The sequence below is a fragment of the Hyla sarda genome, chromosome 12 (genome assembly GCF_029499605.1).
Source record: "Hyla sarda isolate aHylSar1 chromosome 12, aHylSar1.hap1, whole genome shotgun sequence".
NCBI classification, from domain to species: domain Eukaryota; kingdom Metazoa; phylum Chordata; class Amphibia; order Anura; family Hylidae; genus Hyla; species Hyla sarda.
The window spans coordinates 70,820,391-70,839,457 of NC_079200.1; the positions used below are offsets into that span (position 1 = coordinate 70,820,391).

General features: G+C 44.8%; 1 protein-coding gene across 1 annotated transcript; it reads right to left on the reverse strand.

Annotated features, from left to right (window-relative positions):
• Positions 1–9,547: 9,547 nt before the first annotated feature.
• On the reverse strand, positions 9,548–18,921 carry SRXN1 (sulfiredoxin 1). Its single transcript, XM_056547752.1, has 2 exons — positions 18,670–18,921; positions 9,548–11,231 (listed from the first exon to the last, which is right to left on the reverse strand). Exons 1-2 carry the CDS (start codon positions 18,895–18,897, stop codon positions 11,028–11,030), a joined length of 432 nt encoding a protein of 143 aa, XP_056403727.1. The 5' UTR covers positions 18,898–18,921; the 3' UTR covers positions 9,548–11,027.
• Between the last annotated feature and the right edge of the window lie 146 nt (positions 18,922–19,067).

Below are 19,067 nucleotides of genomic sequence, written 5' to 3' on the forward strand. Positions count from 1 at the left end.
GTGTGTGAGAGATGCTGTGTGTGTGAGAGGTGCTGTGTGTGGGGGTGATGTGTGTTTGTCTGTGGGGTGCTGTGTGTGTGTGTGTGTGTGTGTGTTTGAGGGGTGCTGTGTGTGAGAGATGCTGTGTGTGTGAGAGGTGCTGTGTGTGGGGGTGATGTGTGTTTGTCTGTGGGGTGCTGTGTGTGTGTGTGTGTTTGAGGGGTGCTGTGTGTGAGGTGCTGTGTGTGTGTGTGTGTGTGTGAGAGAGGTGCTGTGTGTGTGAGAGGTGCTGTGTGTGTGTGTGTTTGAGGGGTGCTGTGTGTGGGGGTGATGTGTGTTTGTCTGTGGGGTGCTGTGTGTGTGTGTGTGTGTGTGTGTGTTTGAGGGGTGCTGTGTGTGAGAGGTGCTGTGTGTGTGAGAGGTGCTGTGTGTGGGGGTAATGTGTGTTTGTCTGTGGGGTGCTGTGTGTGTGGGGTACTATGGGTGCTGTGTGGGGGGGTCTGCTGTGTTTATGTGGGTGTGTGGGGTATGGGGTGCTGTATGGGGTAGGTGCTGTGTGTGTGGGGGTAGGGGTGCTGTGTGTGTGTGGGGGGGGGTAGGAGTGCTGTGTGTGGGGGTTAGGGTTGCTGCAGATTAATTATTTTTAATACATTTAGAAATGCTCATTTATTTATTTTTAACAGTTATTCCCCCCACCCCCCTCTTCTTCTTACCTTTGGAGAAGGAGGGGGAGGACACAGTCAGCCCTGGCGGTCCAGTGGTAAGTATGCTTCCTTCCACGCAGAATGTTGTGTGGCGCAGCGACGCTCCACACAGCCTGCTCGCAGGAGGACGGATCTTTTCCAATTCCTCCTCCAGTCTTCTGGGTAGCATAGGGGAAGTCCGTCGCCGGTGGAGCGCATCAAAAGCCATCTATGGCGAACTATGGCCACGTGCCCACAGAGGGGGCCATAGGTTTGCCATCACTGGTATAGTCAGACAGCTCTGTCTGCAAAATAGTATTATTATGAAGAAGCTAAGGCATGATCTTGGCTTCTCATGAAGTGGCTGAAATGTGCTTGTGAACCTCACTGACACAGAAGTGCTTTCAACTTTCTAGCTTCAAACAGTGTAAGGGCTCCTTCACATGGTCGGAAAATGTGTGGAATGGACATTCCGCACATTTGGCCAACCGGCGGTTGCTAGGACTGCTCAGAAATGCGCCATCTCATAGACGGCAATGCATTTCCTTGCAGACTCTACAGACAAAATAGACTTGACTATACTTTCTGCAGACGCCTGAATCTGAATTTCCGCTCCAGAAACAACTGACCCGGAAATTCAGCATTTCCAGTGTAGCAGAATCACATTGAAATTAAAGGGACTCTGCTACTGCGGAATGTCCGTGCAGAATACCGTATTCATGTGGAATTCCGCACGGACATGTGAACATGGCCTAATTCTCAATGACTGCAGGGAATGTGCAGTCAATGAAAACTGTATGCAGATTTATACAATGGGATTCATGTGCGTATGGAATCTGCACAGAATCCATTTAACTTTTTTTTCTGCAAACTAATTTTTCAAATTTGTGTGGGAAAAATGTGTGTTATATAATAGGATGCAGTATTTATGTGTATTTTAGTGCAGTATATACAGTTTTCCTGCCAAAATCAATGTAAAATTTTAATGAATGGGTCTAAAACTGTATGTTCCCCCCACTACCATGCGGAATTTCAATGCCAAAGCAATTGGTAGCTGTACCGTGCATGTACTTCATCCTCTAGTTGAGAACCCAGCTTAATAATTCTGTTAGGCAAAGCTTCTACTTGTTTTTTTGTGCTGCGTTCTTTTGGTAGAAAAAAACGCCTGAAAAAACACCTGTGCAATTTCCTGTTTCTGGCGTTTTTTTAATTTTTGTATATATTTTATAACAACATTTTTATTATTTTTTAATAAAGTGTGTGTGTTTTACTTTTTTTCTCTATTTTTTTTGTACATTTTTTTAGGTAGTACTACTACTCCCAGCATGTAACACACTGTTCCATGATGGGGGTAGTAGTACCTGTACTATAGACATATCGCCCCGGGTGTCAGTCTGACACTTGATGCGATTGTCCATAATATAGCGGCTCTATACAGCTCTCACATCTCCACTGTGATCTTTCCTTAACTGCAAGTACTACTACTCCCAACATGGAGCATACTCTGCTCCATGCTGGGAGCTGTATTACCTGCAGTTAAGGAAAGATCACAGCGGGTATCACTACTGACATCCACCTGTATAATGTATAGATGCGGCTGCTCTTCTATGGTCTCCTGCACTGACGTATATATACACATGTTCCTATTTCCCCACAGAGAGCTGTGCTTGGCTGGAACCATCTGGCCAATCACAGCTCTCTGTGGGAAATATGAATAGGTGTATATATACGGCAGTGCAGGGGACCAAAAAAGAGCGGCCGGCCGCATCTAAACATTATACAGAAAGATCGCAGCTGTCGATTTGTCTGTTAGTACAGGTACTACTACTCCCATCATGGAACAGTGTGTTCCATGCTGGGAGTAGTAGTACTACCTAAACAATGTGAAAAATAAAGAAAAAAAGGGAAAAACACACACACACACTACATTTTTATTATCGTTGGCTAAATTTTTTGGTCCCCGCCCGCCCACATAAATTGATCCCTGTTTAAAAAGTAATAAAAATGTTGTTATAAAAAAGATACTTTTCCTTAGCTACAATTTTTTCCTTCACTACTGAATCTTTTTTTTTTTTTTTAATGGTACCCTACGAAATTTTATTAAAAAAAGGTATCTCCATCACTTTTTTGGATCGCTAAAATAAAAAAAAGAATAAAATCGCCTGCAAAAACGCCAAAGTAAAAACCCACATATCGTTTTTCTAGGCATTTTTTCACTCCCATAGACTTCTATGGGAGAAAAACGCTATGATTTTGACAAAAAAAATCGCCAGTGGCTCAACATGCTGCGATTACCAACGATCTGAAAAACGCCAAAAAAGAGTGAAAAAAACGACAAAAGGATAAAAAAAAACACCAAAGTGAAAAACGCCAAGTGGAATAAAAATGTTGCGATTTCTCATTGATTTACAGCTAACATCTGGCCGCAGCGTCTTTTGGGCCGAATGAATTCCAAGTGGAATTCCAGCCTAATCCTAGGATTTTGGATAGATTATAGGCCCTTAGGCTAGGTTTCCACTTGGTTTTTTTTCTGGCAGTTTTTAGATTTCTGCCACTGCAGTTTTTGAGCCAAAGTCAGAAGTGGATCCATAAGGGAGGAGAAGTGTAAGTCCTTCCATTATATGTCCTATTCCTTTTGAATACACTTCTGGCTTTGGCTCAAAAACTGCAGTGGCTGTATTCCAAAAACTGCCAGAAAAAAAAACAAGTGGAAACCTAGCCTAAGGCTAGGTTCAGACGTGGAATTGCTGTGCAGAATTCAGCTTCGAATTGTCAGCTGCAGTGCCAGACAACATGCGGGGGAATCTGACATTAAAGTGCCAGAAAGTTAAACAGTTTTGTAAATTACTTTTATAGAAGAATCGTAATCCTTCCAGTACTTATCAGCTTCTGTATACTCCAGAGGAAGCTGTATAGTTCTTTTCTTTCTGACCACAGTGCTCTCTGCTGACACCTCTGTCCATCTCAGGAACTGTGCAGAGCAGGAGAGGTTTGCTATGGGGATTTGCCCCTGTTCTGGACAGTTCCTGACATGGACAGAGGTGGCAGCAGAGAGCACTGTGGTCAGACTAAAAAGAACAACTGTACTTTACAGCTGATAAGTACTGGAAGGATTAAGATTTTTTTAATAAAGGTAATTTACAGATCTGTTTAACTTTCTGGAACCAGTTGAATTGAAAAAAAAAATGTTTTCCACCAGTGCCTGTTTTTCTGCTCCAATGACAAAGCAGAACAACGGCCTAAGATAATAGAATCTGCTGCCATCCCTTTATCGGTTTTAAGAATTTCGGAACCTTTGGATGACGGAATAATGGAATTTAATCAGATTTGGGAACATTGTGCCCATTTGAAACTGCGGCTTATATAGTTTACAGACTCATGGCACCCGCATGGTTCTCAAATTATCAGCGCTTCCTTGTTACATATAATCCATTGTTACATTTTGTTCCATCAGATAATTGATACCAGGTGGAGCTGCTCCTATTATATAGTTTGAGGGATGCGGATAAATTGGACCTGAGAGAAGACTGCCACCTGCTGGAGGAAGCGTGTTCTGCACGAGAGCTCAGCTGTGAGAATGGGGGATGCAGTGATTTAATGTATCCCATACCTCACTGCACATAAAGGACTACTGCTCTGTAGAAAAGGAGGCAGACATTACCATAGCCTGTCTGGAAGATTTATCATAGTCCTGGCATGTACACCTGTCATCTGTCTGGTTAATAACATCTCTGGAGAGTACCAAATGAAGCCAGTCTATATTCCTCCGAGCAGGCCCATAATGTAATAATCTACAGCACAAATCATTTCCTTTCCTCGTGCAGACATTCATCAGATGCCTGGGTCTATATTATTTCTGGATACCATGTGTTTCCCAGACGAATATGTAGGTGTGCACAGAATAACACAGTTATAAAAACAGGGGGCGCCGCAACTTATCCACCGCCAGAAGTGTCTAAACCTGATTCTCCAGTCATTTTCCAGTTGAGTTATCACAGGATTAATTACATTGTGTTATAATATGTGACGTGTCGTACACTTCATTACACCCAGGTTATGGGACATGTGTGGAACATTTCACTCCATAAGGTCCAAAGATGAGGGAAGAGAAAAGTTTTGTGTTACATTTATATAAATATACATTTATATATGTGCACTGTATATACTCGAGTATAAGCCGACCCGAATATAAGCCGAGGCCCCTAATTTCACCCCAAAAACCCAGGAAAAGTTATTGACTCGACTATAAGCCTAGGGTGGGAAATACATCATCCCCCCTTCATCATCACCGCCTGTCATCATCACCCTGTCATCATCCCCCCCTTCATCATCACCGCCTGTCATCATCCTGTCATCATCCCCCCCCCTTCATCATCACCGCCTGTCATCATCCTGTCATCATCCCCCCCCTTCATCATCACCGCCTGTCATCATCACTGCCTGTCATCATCACCCTGTCATCATCCCCCCCCCCCTTCATCATCACCGCCTGTCAGTCCCTTCAATTCAGTGGTCTTAAACCTGCGGACCTTCAGATGTTGCAAAACTACAACTCCCAGCATGCTGGGAGTTGTAGTTTTGTAGTTGAAGACCACTGCGGCCTTCGTCATCATCCAGACCCCCCTTTAGTTTTCTACTCACCTCCCCTCGGCGGGAAATTAGGGTGAGCTGGTCCGGGCCATCTATGCTGCAGGGACCGTCCGGTGACATTGCCTTGACGATGACGCACAGGGACATTCATGCACAGGGACGGACAACCCTGTGCGTTGTCGTCAAGGCAACGTCACTAGTCCGGGGCCGGCCCGGAGCGGAGAAGAGGGCCTCCCGGTGAAGATGGATAGCCCAGAACGACTAACCCTCCCCACCAGACGGTCCCTGCAGCATAGATGGCCCGGACAGGCTCACCCTTCCTTCCCACCGAGGGGAGGTAAGTAGAAAACTAAAGGGGGTCTGGATGATGACGAAGGCCGTAGTGGTCTTCAACCTGCGGACCTCCAGATGTTTCAAAACTACAACTCCCAGAATCCCTGGGCATGCTGGGAGTTGTAGTTTTGCAACATCTGGAGGTCCGCAGGTTGAAGACCACTGAGAAGGGATTGACAGGCGGAGAGTTCACTCGAGTATAAGTCGAGGGGGGGCGTTTTCAGCACGAAAAATCGTGCTGAAAAACTCGGCTTATACTCGAGTATATACGGTAAGTATATGTACCTATTTGGAGTAGTCAATATATTGCTTGTGAAATAAGTGACAAGTGTAAGGCAGCTGCTGCCAGGGCAAAAAAGAACATTGGATGCTTCGAAAGGGGGCATAGATGCCTACGACAAGGACCCCCATCTGGTATCATGTTGGCAATTCATTGAGGCCTAGATTCCACAAGGAGATGATATTTTTCTGCAGAAATGTTTGCTCATGCGAACAGCCTTTCGGTATTCCTTAGATTTATAGCTCTGGATCTGGTAATCTGCTTTTATATCTCATTCGTATTAAGGAGCGACAAGTTGTGGGTTCAGATGCATTAGTCAGAATGACTCCTGATGTCTTACATACCATTACAGAAGATAACCCCACAAGGGGGGCAGTAAAATTCAGGCCCTGGCTGGTCAAGCCCCAAATACAAGGCCTCGCTCCAAGTCAATACATTCTCCCATCTGATGGTAATTCACACTAAAACGGATTCACAGTAAAGTGGTCACCATATTTTATGGGGGCATGGGTCTAATGTCCATATAAGGGAGATCCAATCAGAAAAGGTCAGTGGGCTCTAATAATATGGACTTTCAGTCTATGTACGTATGTAAATTTATGTGTGTACAACATTTCTATTTTGAATTGTCACTATGGTGCTGGTGCCTTTGTTCCTAGTGCCCGGCATCTGCTGCCAAAAAAATTTAATTATAATGATCATGGGGTGCATTAAAAGAAGTATATATGCCCATGAGAAGAACATAGTTTTGCCCCTGTACAAATCACTGGTCGAACCCCACTTAGAATATTGTGTACGATTTTAGGCCCCTTTATACAAAAGGACAAGGATTGTAGAGCCAAGCACATTATCAGTCTTGGAGTAACTCAGTTTGGAAAGAAAGGGGCGTAGGGAGTTCTGATTACAATGTAGTTTAAGGTTGACACTTCCGTGCGCGGACTGCGCAGACATTGCCGACCCCATAGATGAACGTAGGTTCAATGTTCTGGTGGAATTTTGTGATCTGAACTTTTCGTAAAAAATTCCAACCAGAAATTTCCAGTTTTCAAGGGGTATTCCAGGCCAAAACTTTTTTTTATATATCAACTGGCTTCAGAAAGTTAAACAGATTTGGAAATGACTTCTATTAAAAAATCTTAATCCTTCAAATAGTTATTAGCTTCTGAAGTTGAGTTGTTGTTTTCTGTCTAACTGCTCTCTGATGACTCACGTGCCAGGAGCTGTGCAGTTCCTATGGGGATATTCTCCCATCATGCACAGCTCCCGGGACGGGACATCATCAGTGAGCAGTTAGACAGAAAACTTCAGAAGCTAATAACTATTGGAAGGATTAAGATTTTTTAATAGAAGTAATTTACAAATCTGTTTAACTGTCCAGAGCCAGTTGATATATATAAAAAAAGGTTTTGCCTGGAATACCCCTTTAATGGGTTCATAGAAAACCTATTTACTTGCATGTTAAACTTCATGCAGCAGAGTGGAATAGCCTAAGGGTAAGGTCCCACATAGCGTATATACACATAGAGTGTATTTTACGCTGCGCAAAATACGCTGCACAGCGGGAATTATGCTGTGTATGCTGTGTATTCTTGTTGCGGCTTTGCAAAACCACCAAGGAGCTAAAAAAAAAGAGTGAAAAAACACCAAAAGGATAAAAACAAAAACGAAAAAAAAACGCCAATCTGAAAAACGCAAAGTGGAAAAAGTATTTTGCGATTTCTCATTGATTTACAGGTAACATCTGGGCGCAGCATTTTTTCAATGAAAAAGCACCATGGAGCTTTTTTGGGATTTTTTGGGGGAAAAACACACACACACAAAAAAAGTAGAAACTTAGCCTAAGACTATATTCACGCATCCAGAATGTCCGCACTGAAAATCTCTATGCAGGCATAACATGAAGGCGCTAAGACCACATGGGAATGCGCTGTCTCATAGACAGCTATGAATTCCGTGCGGAGTTTGGAGAGAGAACGAACAGTTTCATTTTTTTCAGCGGACATGGATAATAGAATTTCCGTGCCAAAAACATCTGGTATGGAAATTCCGGACGCTCAAAGCGCAGCAGAATCCCTTTGAATTCAACGGGACTCTGCCGCTCCAGAATCTCTGGTGGAATTCCAATGTGGAATTCCGCATGGAAATTCCGGAGGTGTGAACATGGCCTAAGGGGTATAGGTTGAACTTGATAGACCTATGTCTTTTTTTCACATGTGTAGACTATGTAACTGGGTTATAACTGCATCAACGTAATGGCTGAAGTAGAATCCAGCATGATTGCATCAACCGCACCGATACCAATGAAACGGTGTCAGCAGTGGGAAGATTCCAGTTGGGTTTTAAGAGGAGTCTTTGGTGATGCACACGAGACTGCTGTAGTAACTTCCAATTGTCTTGAATTTTCAGCCATTGAAAGCAAGGTAGACAGTGTACCCAGGAATTGGATACTGATGTTGGACATACTATTTCTATGGGTGTTTATGTGGTCAATAGACTGGATCCAAAGTTTGCTATTGTGTGTCTTCCCTGCATGTATGTATATGTCACTATAACACTAGTGTCAAACTGTTTGATATACAGTGACCCCTCCACCTACGATGGCCCCGACATACGATAATTTCAACATGCGATGGCCTCTCAGAGGCCATCGCATGTTGAATGCAGCATCAACATACGATGCTTTTTTATGTCGGGGCCATCACGGAAACGGCTATCCGACAGTGTTGACTGCTTCAGCTGCCGCCGGATAGACGTTTACGGTGCCCCGTGAGCTCCGGTGATGGTCACTCACTTGTCCTCAGGGCTCTGGCGCGTCCTCTTTAGGATCCTCTGCATCGACGTCATCACGTTGCTGCGCACGCCGTCCCGTCATCCAATAGGAGCGGCGTGCGTAGCGACAGAGCGCGCGGATGCCGGGGAAGCAGAGACGTCCGGAGCGTTGGGGACGCAGCGACAGCGATGGACAGCGATGGACGGTGATGGTTCGGAGCGGCGGGGACAGGTGAGTATAACTTTGTCTAACAGTGGTCTACAACCTGCGGACCTCCAAATGTTGCAAAACTACAACACCCAGCATGCCCGGACAGCCGTTGGCTGTCCGGGCATGCTGGGTATTGTAGTTTTGCAACATCTGGAGGTCCGCAGGTTGTAGACCACTGTCCTATACTTTACTTTGCACGGATCCCTCAACATCCGATGGTTTCAACAAACGATGGTCCATTTGGAACGGATTACCATCGTATGTTGAGGGACCACTGATTATGAAAGGCTTCTAACCTATGTTTGCCACTTACAGTATATTTCTGCCTATATTTACAGTAGCAAGTTCCAATCTGAACAAGGGTGTAATGACCTGATGATGCTGTCAGTTCAACTTGTAATTCGGACGCAAAAACGCTGCTGCATTACATGCGTCTGAAATGGGACAAATGTGGAGTGTGCTAGAAATCCCCAAAAATACCCTCAGATGAATGTGGAAACAGCACGAAACCTCATACAGATAGTGTTTTTCTGCACTGTATACTTTCAGAGCTAATACTGGAAGGCATCATGCCAAACACTGAGCGGTATTGTCACATGTAGATAGCGCAATGTTAACCCTGCCTGATGGGCCGTCCTGGCAACCGCACAGAAACCAATGTAAAGTAAACAATAGAAAAACAACAATATAGCTATATATTTGGAAGCTTATTTTTAATAAAATATCATTTTCGTACATTGTAAAGTTTTCAATTACCTACATTTAGCATCTTCTCTCTTTAATAAATATGTCTGCCAAACTATTCACAAAATATTTTTAGACTGAAAAATATTTTTGTCAGTCTGTACTTGGCATTGTTTCTGCAGTCTGATCTTTATAAGGCATAGCTGGAAATATTCTCAGGGCATTGGAGTTCAGTAGGGCTGGGTGGTATGACCAAATGTGTATCATGGTATTTTTAAAAATTTTGGCGGTTCCACGGTATATAACGGTATCCCCCCCCCCCCCCATATTAATTATCAGCCCACATCCCCATCGGGGTAAATACTCACATGTTACCGGCAAGCGTTGCCCTCCTCATCCTATTTGTTGCGGCCGCCGGTGCTGGCACGCTATACTGTGCGGTATCCCTATGCCCGGGCTGCAGAAGGTAAACAAAATAAACTTTAACGTACCTACGTCGGCCTTATGCTGTGGACGGGAACGTTGGAGAGCTGTCAGCCTATCACCGGCCGCAGTGATGTTCCGCCTCGGTCGGTGATAGGCTGAGCCCACTGTCATGTAAGAAGCCGGCCAGAGGTCCTTACATGACAGTGGGCTCAGCCTATCACCGGCCGAGGCAGAACATCGCTGCGGCTGGTGATAGGCTGACGGCTGTCCGACGTTCCCATCCCCAGGAAACAAGTGAGGCCGGTACCGGACCAACGGGAGGTGAGTCAAAGTTTATTTTGTTTATTTTTTGCAGCCCGGGCATAGGGATACCGCACAGTATAGAGCAGTGGTCTCCAAGCTGCGGACCTCCAGATGTTGCAAAACTACAACTCCCAGCTGTCCAGCATACTGGGAGTTGTAGTTTTGCAACATCTGGAGGTCCACAGCTAGGGGACCACTGGTATAGAGTGTCAGCGCCGGGGGCCGCAACAAACAGGACGAGGAGGGCAGCGCATGCGGGTGACATGTGAGTAGTACCCTGATGAGGACAGCGCTGGGCTGATAATTAATTGCGGATGGGGCAGAACAGCGCTCACGGGGTCACATAGGATTAGTTCCCCAATGTGGGGACAGTGCAGTGCTGGGCTGATAATACATTCATTCCTGAGCGGGAGGGGCCAAACCGGTATTGCGGTATTGGAAAAATTCATATCGTGCAGCACAAAAATGTCGGTATTCGGTATGAACCGGTATACCGCCCAGCCCTAGTAGGGAGTCACTATACACATCTATAAAAGAGGGTGCAGTCGTCATAGGGCCTCCCTGAAATGTTGGACAGAGCGCTCCCTACTGGCTGGAGAATTATATGATATTTGGAAAAGAGTTTGTATCGGCGACAGTGCCTCATTTTCAGTACTCTTCTCTGGGTGTTCAGTGAACCCTAATACTGGAGCAACCTCAATACAAAAAGCCCTGAGCTCCACGAGCTGCAGATAAGTCATTTTTTTGTGTGAAAATGTCCATAGTAATATTACAGTAGATCAGGAGTGCTGGAACCAAGGTAAGTGCGTAGGTCACTGACAGAAGACTTGATGAGTTTGGCTGGAATAGTTTCTTTGTTTAGCCTCTGGTGTGCTGCATAGCGATGACATCCCCCAAAGGAATAGTAGTAATCCCCTCCATTCCGACCTTTGATCCAGAGAACGTCTATGGGGGGCACAAGGTCTGCATCCGCCTGTTAAATAAATTGCAACATCAGCTCATTGTTCCATTTCTCAGATCTGATAGGTTAGAAGACATATTGAAGACCAACATTACATGTTCTTATTCTGTGTGCATTCATTTAAAAGTCAATGGACTTTTCAACATTTGGCACTTGGTTTTGACCTAAAGGTGGCCATACATTTTCAATAACAGTTACCTCTCCCAACATCCCCATACAGCCAGACGGCTCTGGTGCCAACCTATGCCTTCCAGAAGAGTGGCTGGGGTGAAAATCCAACAGATGGATGACAACACTGGAGGGCCGGGAGGCCACCATACACCTTAGGAGTGGAGGCGAAGAAGGAAAATTTGACCCTTACAGAGGCGCTGCTAGTTCCAGAGTAATGTAGATGCCAACCAGAAGTATTGGTAAAAAACACCGGAGTGGTTTATTAGAGCATAAGAGGACAATGAAGTACACAGATGACGCGTTTCGGGGGAGCCACCCCCTTCCTCAGATCAGTGATCACTGATCTGAGGAAGGGGGTGGCTCCCCCGAAACGCGTCATCTGTGTACTTCATTGTCCTCTTATGCTCTAATAAACCACTCCGGTGTTTTTTTACCAATACCTCTGGTTGGCATCTACATTATTCTGGAACTAGCAGCGCCTCTGTAAGGGTCAAATTTCCTTCTTCGCCTCCACTTCTATCAGGATCGGATCTTTTCCTTCCCTGGGACCCAGGCTCAGCAGCAGTTCCAGCCTTTCTGTCACCCACGGTGTGGGTTATATGCGAATATCCTATTCGCTCAAGGTGAGCGGACACTACCTAGGGGCTAGTCCTGCCCGTTCACTGTGACTTTGTTTTAATTTGTTATCACTGTTTAGTGGTAACGCACAAGGCGCCTGTGTCGGTCTCTCTTTTTTTCTCTCCCACTCTCAGGACCATACACCTTAGACACCTTTAGTCCGAGGTGTATTGGCACATGTAGACCAGCTGCAGACACCCCTCCCATTATGATATCATTGCCATGCTCAGTCTGCTCTCTAACTAGCCATAAAGGTAATCTGTCCACATTGTTCAGCTCTCAAAACTGCTGACAGCCATCAACAGAGGACGGAGAGCGTAAGAGTATGTTCACACTGAGGAATTGACAAAGAATCGTTCCGGTCAGGAAATTCTGCATATCTGCTATCTTTTGCTTGGAGCGGAATTGTTGTGAAATTTAAAGAGGAATCTGGAGGAGGATCAATACTGCAACTAGAGATGAGCAAAGTTACAGTGATTCGATTCATCATGAACTTCTCGACAGTTGTTGACTTTTTCCTGCATAAATGAGTTCAGCTTTCAGGTGCTCCTGTGTGCTGGAAAAGGTGGATACAGTCCTAGGAGAGAGTATTCAGCCCACCGGGGCACCTAAAAGCTGAACTAATTTATGCAGGCTAAAGTTAGCATCTGCCGAGCCGAGAAGTTTGTGACGAATTGAATCACTGCAACTTCGCTCATCTCTAACTGCAACCACCAATTCGTCTTTAAAAATTGTGCACGAAAATTCTGCCTCAGTTCCACCCCAAACTCATTTTGTCAGGGAAAAAGAAGTTCCATCGACTTCAATGGGCTTTCCCTGCGGATTCCGCCAGAAGAATGAACGTTCTACCTGACGTCACCGCTGCTGTTTGCTAGCAGCAGGACCCAGCAGAGAAGCAACAGCGGTGACGTCAGGAAGCTCTGCCCATGATCCAAGTCGCCCACGGAACGGAAAATACTGCAGAAGAAAAAGCGAGAGAACGGGAGTGGAGAGCGGGGACAGGTAAGTATGGTTGTCATCAGTGTCACATGCACCTCCTGTTTAAACCGACAGGTAGTGCAGGTGACACTGATGACAGATTTCCTTTAATAATACCTTGTTTAAGGTAATGCACGACCAAGAAAACTTGAAGTTGTGACCACCACCACCACAAGAAGTGCCCAAAAGGGTAGCTCTTCTCCTAAGGGGCCCAGAGTTCTCTGTATTAAGAGCTTTCCTGACCCCTCAGTTGTGGCTGGCAGCCTATATCCTGAACGCTTCTCCTTGTGATTGCCAGGACATCAAACAAGGTTTCCCTCAGTCTAGCGGGTTGCATGGCCTAAATGAGGGTATCATTATACTCCTCTCCCCGACCTCTGTATATTGGAGATTGCCTTTAATTGCTTGTTTATTGAGTGGAAAGATAAGTATTATAGTTTTTTTCTTTTACATTTGAAGGATCTTTAAAGTATTTTTAATGGTTGGATGGCCTCTTTAAGTTGCACCCTCATGCGGTCTTGGCAATAGATGTCATGCAAAACCTGCTGTAAGTACTTGGGGTGCTCTGCCAGTTGAATTGAAACTTTCGAAGACATAAATGTACACTGCTCAAATAAGTAAAGGGGACAATTAAACAACACAATGTAACTTCAAGTGAATCACACTTCTGTGAAATCACTGTCCACTCAGGAAGCAGGAGGCCGTAGGAGGGCAACACCCTAGCAGCAGGACCGGTACCTCCGCCTTTGTGCAAGGAGGAGCACTGCCAGAGCCCTGCAAAATGACCTCCAACAGGCCACAAATGTGCATGTGTCCACTCAAACGGTCAGAAACAGACTCCAAGAGGGTGGTATGAGGGCCCAACGTCCACAGCTGGGGGTTGTGCTTACAGCCCAACACCGTGCAGGACGTTGGCATTTGCCAGAGATCACCAAGATTGGCAGATTCGCCACTGGCACCCTGTTCTCTTCACAGGTTCACACTGAGCACATGTGAGAGACGGGACAGAGTCTGGAGACGCCGTGGAGAACGTTCTGCTGCCTGCAACATCCTCCAGCATGACCGGTTTGGCGGTGGCTCAGTAATGGTGTGGGATGGCATTTCACAGCCCTCCATGTGCTTGCCAGAGGTAGCCTAACTGCCATTAGGTACCGAGATGAGATCCTCAGACCCCTTCTGAGACCATATGCTGGTGCGGTTGGCCCTGGGTTCCTCCTAATGCAAAACAATGCTAGACCTCATGTGGCTGGAGTGTGTCAGCAGTTCCTGCAAGAGGAAGGCATTGGTGCTATGGACTGGCCCGCCCGTTCCCCAGACCTGAATCCGATTGAGCACATCTGGGACATCATGTCTCATTCCATCCACCAACTCCATTCACAGAAAGTCCAGGAGTTGGTGGATGCTTTAGTCCAGGTCTGGGAGGACATCCCTCAGGAGACCATCCTCCACCTCATCAGGACCATGCCCAGGCATTGTTGGGGGGGTCATATGGTCACGTGGAGGCCACTTTCACTACTGAGCCTCATTGTGACTTGTTTTAAGGACATTACATAAAAGTTGGATCGGCCTGTAGTGTGGTTTTCCACTTTGATTTTGAGTGTAACTCCATATCCAGACCTCCATGGGTTGATAAATTTGATTTCCATTGATAATTTTTGTGTGATTTTGTTGTCAGTACATTCAACTATTTAAAGACGAAAGTATTTCATATGATTAGTTCATTAATTTCGATCTAGGATGTGTTATCTCAGTGTTCCTTTTTTTTTTTTTTTTAGCACTGTATAAATAGACTGATTCAGTGTATGAAAAGACTCATCATTTTTTCCAATTGTGTGACACCTACACATATATACAGTGGTCCCTCAAGTTACAATATTAATTGGTTCCAGGACGACCATTGTATGCTGAAACCATTGTATCCTGAGACCATAACTCTATGGAGACCTGGTAATTGGTTTTGAAGCCACCAAAATGTCATCCAAAAATAGGAAAAATTGAGGATTAAACAAAAATAAGTAGATAACTAATACAGATAAAGCAAGTTCTTCCATATCAAAGTAATACAGATCTGCTGGAAGCTGTAAATCACTGTGTACGTAGAGGGCAGGAGCTTCTTCAGGGTCCTGTACAGTACACGCAATGTCCTAAAAAAAAGTAACATGGAGCCGCCTTCACCTGGTGTCCAAAGGAGCAGCTAACCCTGGCCCAGGTAAAGAGTAGTACAGAACATGTTATACCTCCCTGTACTGTAGGGGGCGCTACCAGACACCAGTCAGTGCATGCACTTCAGTAACACAGGTGTTTTACCAGTGACTGTCCATTCTGATTGGTCGGTTCTTCCAGCCATTGACAGGTATCACAGATCTTGACTGTCCGTAGCATTGTATGTTGTGTCTGGTTTCAAGTTACAATGGCCCAGAAAAGACCATTGTATGTTGAAACTATTGTACATTGAGGCTATTGTAAGTTGAGGGATCACTGTATACAGTAAAATCTCCCTTAATCTCTCACCTTCCAATAGTGGACAGTTTTTAATTCCCCAGCAGATTCCCATAAGACTTAATGTATTTGCACCCTCCGAATAGGGGACACTCCCACTAACGGACACACCCAAAAGGGCACAAAACACTCCCAATAGACGACAAAACACTCCCAATAAAGGACGATAGGGGACAAAACACTCCCATTAGGGGACAAAACACTCCCAATAGGGGACAACCAGACTTATGTGCCGGCCCTACCTTGTACACAGTGCTGCCGTCAGGATGTACAGCCAATACCCCAGGCCCCCGCTGCACCTCCCTGCAGAAGCCCCAGCACAGAAGCATAAGAACACTGTTTAAACAGTGGTCTCCTTCTTCTGTACATTCGCCGGCCACATCATTCCCCCCCCCCCCTCCTTCCCTGATCCCCTCATGCCACTTTATTTCCCCTGTGCCAAATCATCCCCCCCCCCCTTTATTACCCCCTGTGCCACATAATTTCCTCTTCATCCCCCCCTGTGCTATTTCATTACCCCTTTATTACCCTCTGTTTAAATTCATCACCATCTCTTTACCACCCCCCGTGCCATTTCATTCCCGCCTTATCCCCCTGTGCCACTTCATAAAGAGGGGGGTGATGAATTTACACAGAGGGTGATAAAGGGGGAATTAAACGGCACAGGGGGGGATCAATGTAAATAAGGTGGCACAGGGTATAAAGGGGGGATGAATTAATATAGGGGAGGGATAAGGGGTGATTAAATATTACTGGGAGATTCTACTGTAATATTGCTTGTTATCATGTTTTATAGGTAATTACACTATGGATTGAGTACAGTACAGTAGTTGGTCATTTAGAAAGATTTTTGAGCCTTTTTTCCCTTTGCATTGTAGCAATATAGCATTTCATGTTTTATCTGTATATTTGTGCTAGCAGTGTGCTGCTGTATTCTCTTGTTGCTGTATGTTTAGCCTAGCAGCCTGCACCTGTATGCCGGGTCAATGTAGTAGTTTGGTACCAGTATGTGCTGGCCAACTTATACTTTTTTGTGTTATACATATGGGGGAGTGGCTACCTCCATGTTGGCTCCTGCACCCCACCCATCTTATAAGGTGCTGGCTGTTCCAGACCTTACAAGCCTGGTAACTGATTGCACAGCGGCACATTCACAGTTTAGGGTCTGTCCCAATGAGGTCACCTTATGGCGGTGGGATGGTCCAAACTATTTGGCCAAATGGCAAGCAAAGCACCTAAATTTTTTCATTTTTTGCATTGTAGCAATATAGCATTTCATGTTTAATCTGTATCTTTGTGCTAGCAGTGTGCTGCTGTATTCTCCTGCATATATATATATATATATGTGTGTGTGTACAGTCATGGCCGTAAATGTGGGCACCCCTGAAATTTTTCAAGAAAATGAAGTATTTCTCACAGAAAAGCATTGCAGTAACACAAGTTTTGCTATACACATGTTTATTCCCTTTGTGTGTATTGGAACTAAACCAAAAAAGGGAGGAAAAAAAGCAAATTGGACATAATGTCACACCAAACGCCAAAAATGGTCTGGACAAAATTATTGGCACCCACTCAAAATTGTGGAAAAGTAAGATTGTTTCAAGCATGTGATGCTCCTTTAAACTCACCTGGGGCAAGTAACAGGTGTGAGCAATATTAAAATCACACCTGAAAGCAGATAAAAAGGAGAGAAGTTCACTTAGTCTTTGCATTGTGTGTCTGTGTGTCACGCTAAGCATGGACAACATAAAGAGGAGAAGAAAACTGTCTGAGGACATGAGAACCAAAATTGTGGAAAAATATCAACAATCTCAAGGTTACAAGTCCATCTCCAGAGATCTAGATTTGCCTTTGTCGACAGTGTGCAACATTATCAAAAAGTTTGCAACATATGGCACTGTAGCTAATCTCCCTGGGCTTGGACTGAAGAGAAAGTCCACCATACGCACTATCCTGTGTTGAAAGGTGTCAACACAGGATAGTCCGGGTGGTGGATAAGCAGCCCCAAACAAGTTCCAAAGATATTCAGGCTGTCCTGCAGGCTCAGTGAGCATCAGTTTCAGCGCGAACTATCCATCGACATTGAAATTAAATGAAATGCTATGGCAGGAGACCCAGGAGGACCCCACTGCTGACACAGAGACATAAAAAAGCAAGACTACATTTTGCCAAAATGAACTTGAGTGAGCCAAAATCTTGCGTCTTGTGGACAGATGAGACCAAGATAGAGCTTTTTGGTAAAGCACATCATTCTACTGTTTACCGAAAAGGGAATGAGGCCTACAAAGAAAAGAACACAGTACCTACAGTGAAATATGTTGGAGGTTCAATGATGTTTTGCTGCCTCTGGCACTGGGTGCATTGAATGTGTGCAAGGCATCATGAAATCTGAGGATTTTGGGTCGCACTGTACAGCCCAGTGTCAGAAGGCTGGATTTGCGTCCGAGATCTTGGGTCTTCCAGCAGGACAAAGACCCCAAACATACGTCAAAAAGCACCCAGAAATGGATGGCAACAAAGCGCTGGAGAGTTCTGAAGTGGCAGCAATGAGTCCAGATCTAAATCCCATTGAACATCTGTGGAGAGATCTTAAAATTACTGTTGGGAAAAGGTGCCTTCCAATAAGAGAGACCTGGAGCAGTTTGCAAAGGAAGAGTGGTCCAAAATTCCGGCTGAGAGGTGTAAGAAGCTTATTGATGGTTATAGGAAGCAACTGGGTGTGCAACCAAATATTAAGTTAAGGATGCTAATAATTTTGTCCAGCCCATTTTTGGAATTTGATGTGACATTATGTCTAATTTGCTTTTTTTCCCCTCCCTTTTTTGGTTTAGTTCCAATACACACAAAGGTTATAAACATGTGTATAGCAAAACATGTGTTACTGCGATCCTTTTCTGTGTGAAATACTTCATTTTCTTGAAAAATTTCAGGGGTGCCAACATTTATGGCCACGACTGTATGTATATATATATATATATATATATATATATATATATATATAGTGTATATAAAGCTATATGGGTCAAGTCCTGGGGAAAAAATATAACACTCAGCAGCTGGTCCTGAAGGGCTACTGCTAATGGGAACAGTGTTCCTGCTGAGGGAAAAGTGCAGGAACTCAGTTCCCACGCGTTCCTGAAGGACTTGAGCCCCGTATATATGTATATGAATGTGTTCATGTTACCTGAATGGTTTCCATCAGACTCTGCACCTTAGGCTCCTCTAGGACAGATGGGATGGGTCTGATCAGGACCCTCATAGGGATGTTATGGACTTCAGAGATGTTATTGGAATGAATGCTCCGGTTTTCCTGGATGCTGTCGTCGGCCATCATCCTACGAGCCTGACCCATATTCTTGACCAAGTACCCACTTCTCCAACTCAGGATCATTGACAGCGTCCCTCGATACATGCATGTAAGCTTCCTTCCTGTTTTTTAACTGGAAGCAACCACTTATTAACGGGGGTGTACCAAATAGCTTTCCACTTTTCTAAGTTCAGTATAAAGACACTTACATTTATGTCTGTATTATTAAGAAACTTACGGAGGTAAAGAAAGTTTAAAAATATAGATTATTGGTG

What these genes read in the sequence shown, in the direction of transcription:
- SRXN1 (XM_056547752.1), bottom strand. Translation starts at nt 18,897, where the DNA reads ATGTATCGAGGGACGCTGTCAATGATCCTGAGTTGGAGAAGTGGGTAC. An exon ending in GTCTGATGGAAACCATTCAG is followed by an intron (nt 11,232 to 18,669) that starts GTAACATGAACA and finishes TTTATTTAACAG; the next exon opens with GCGGATGCAGACCTTGTGCC.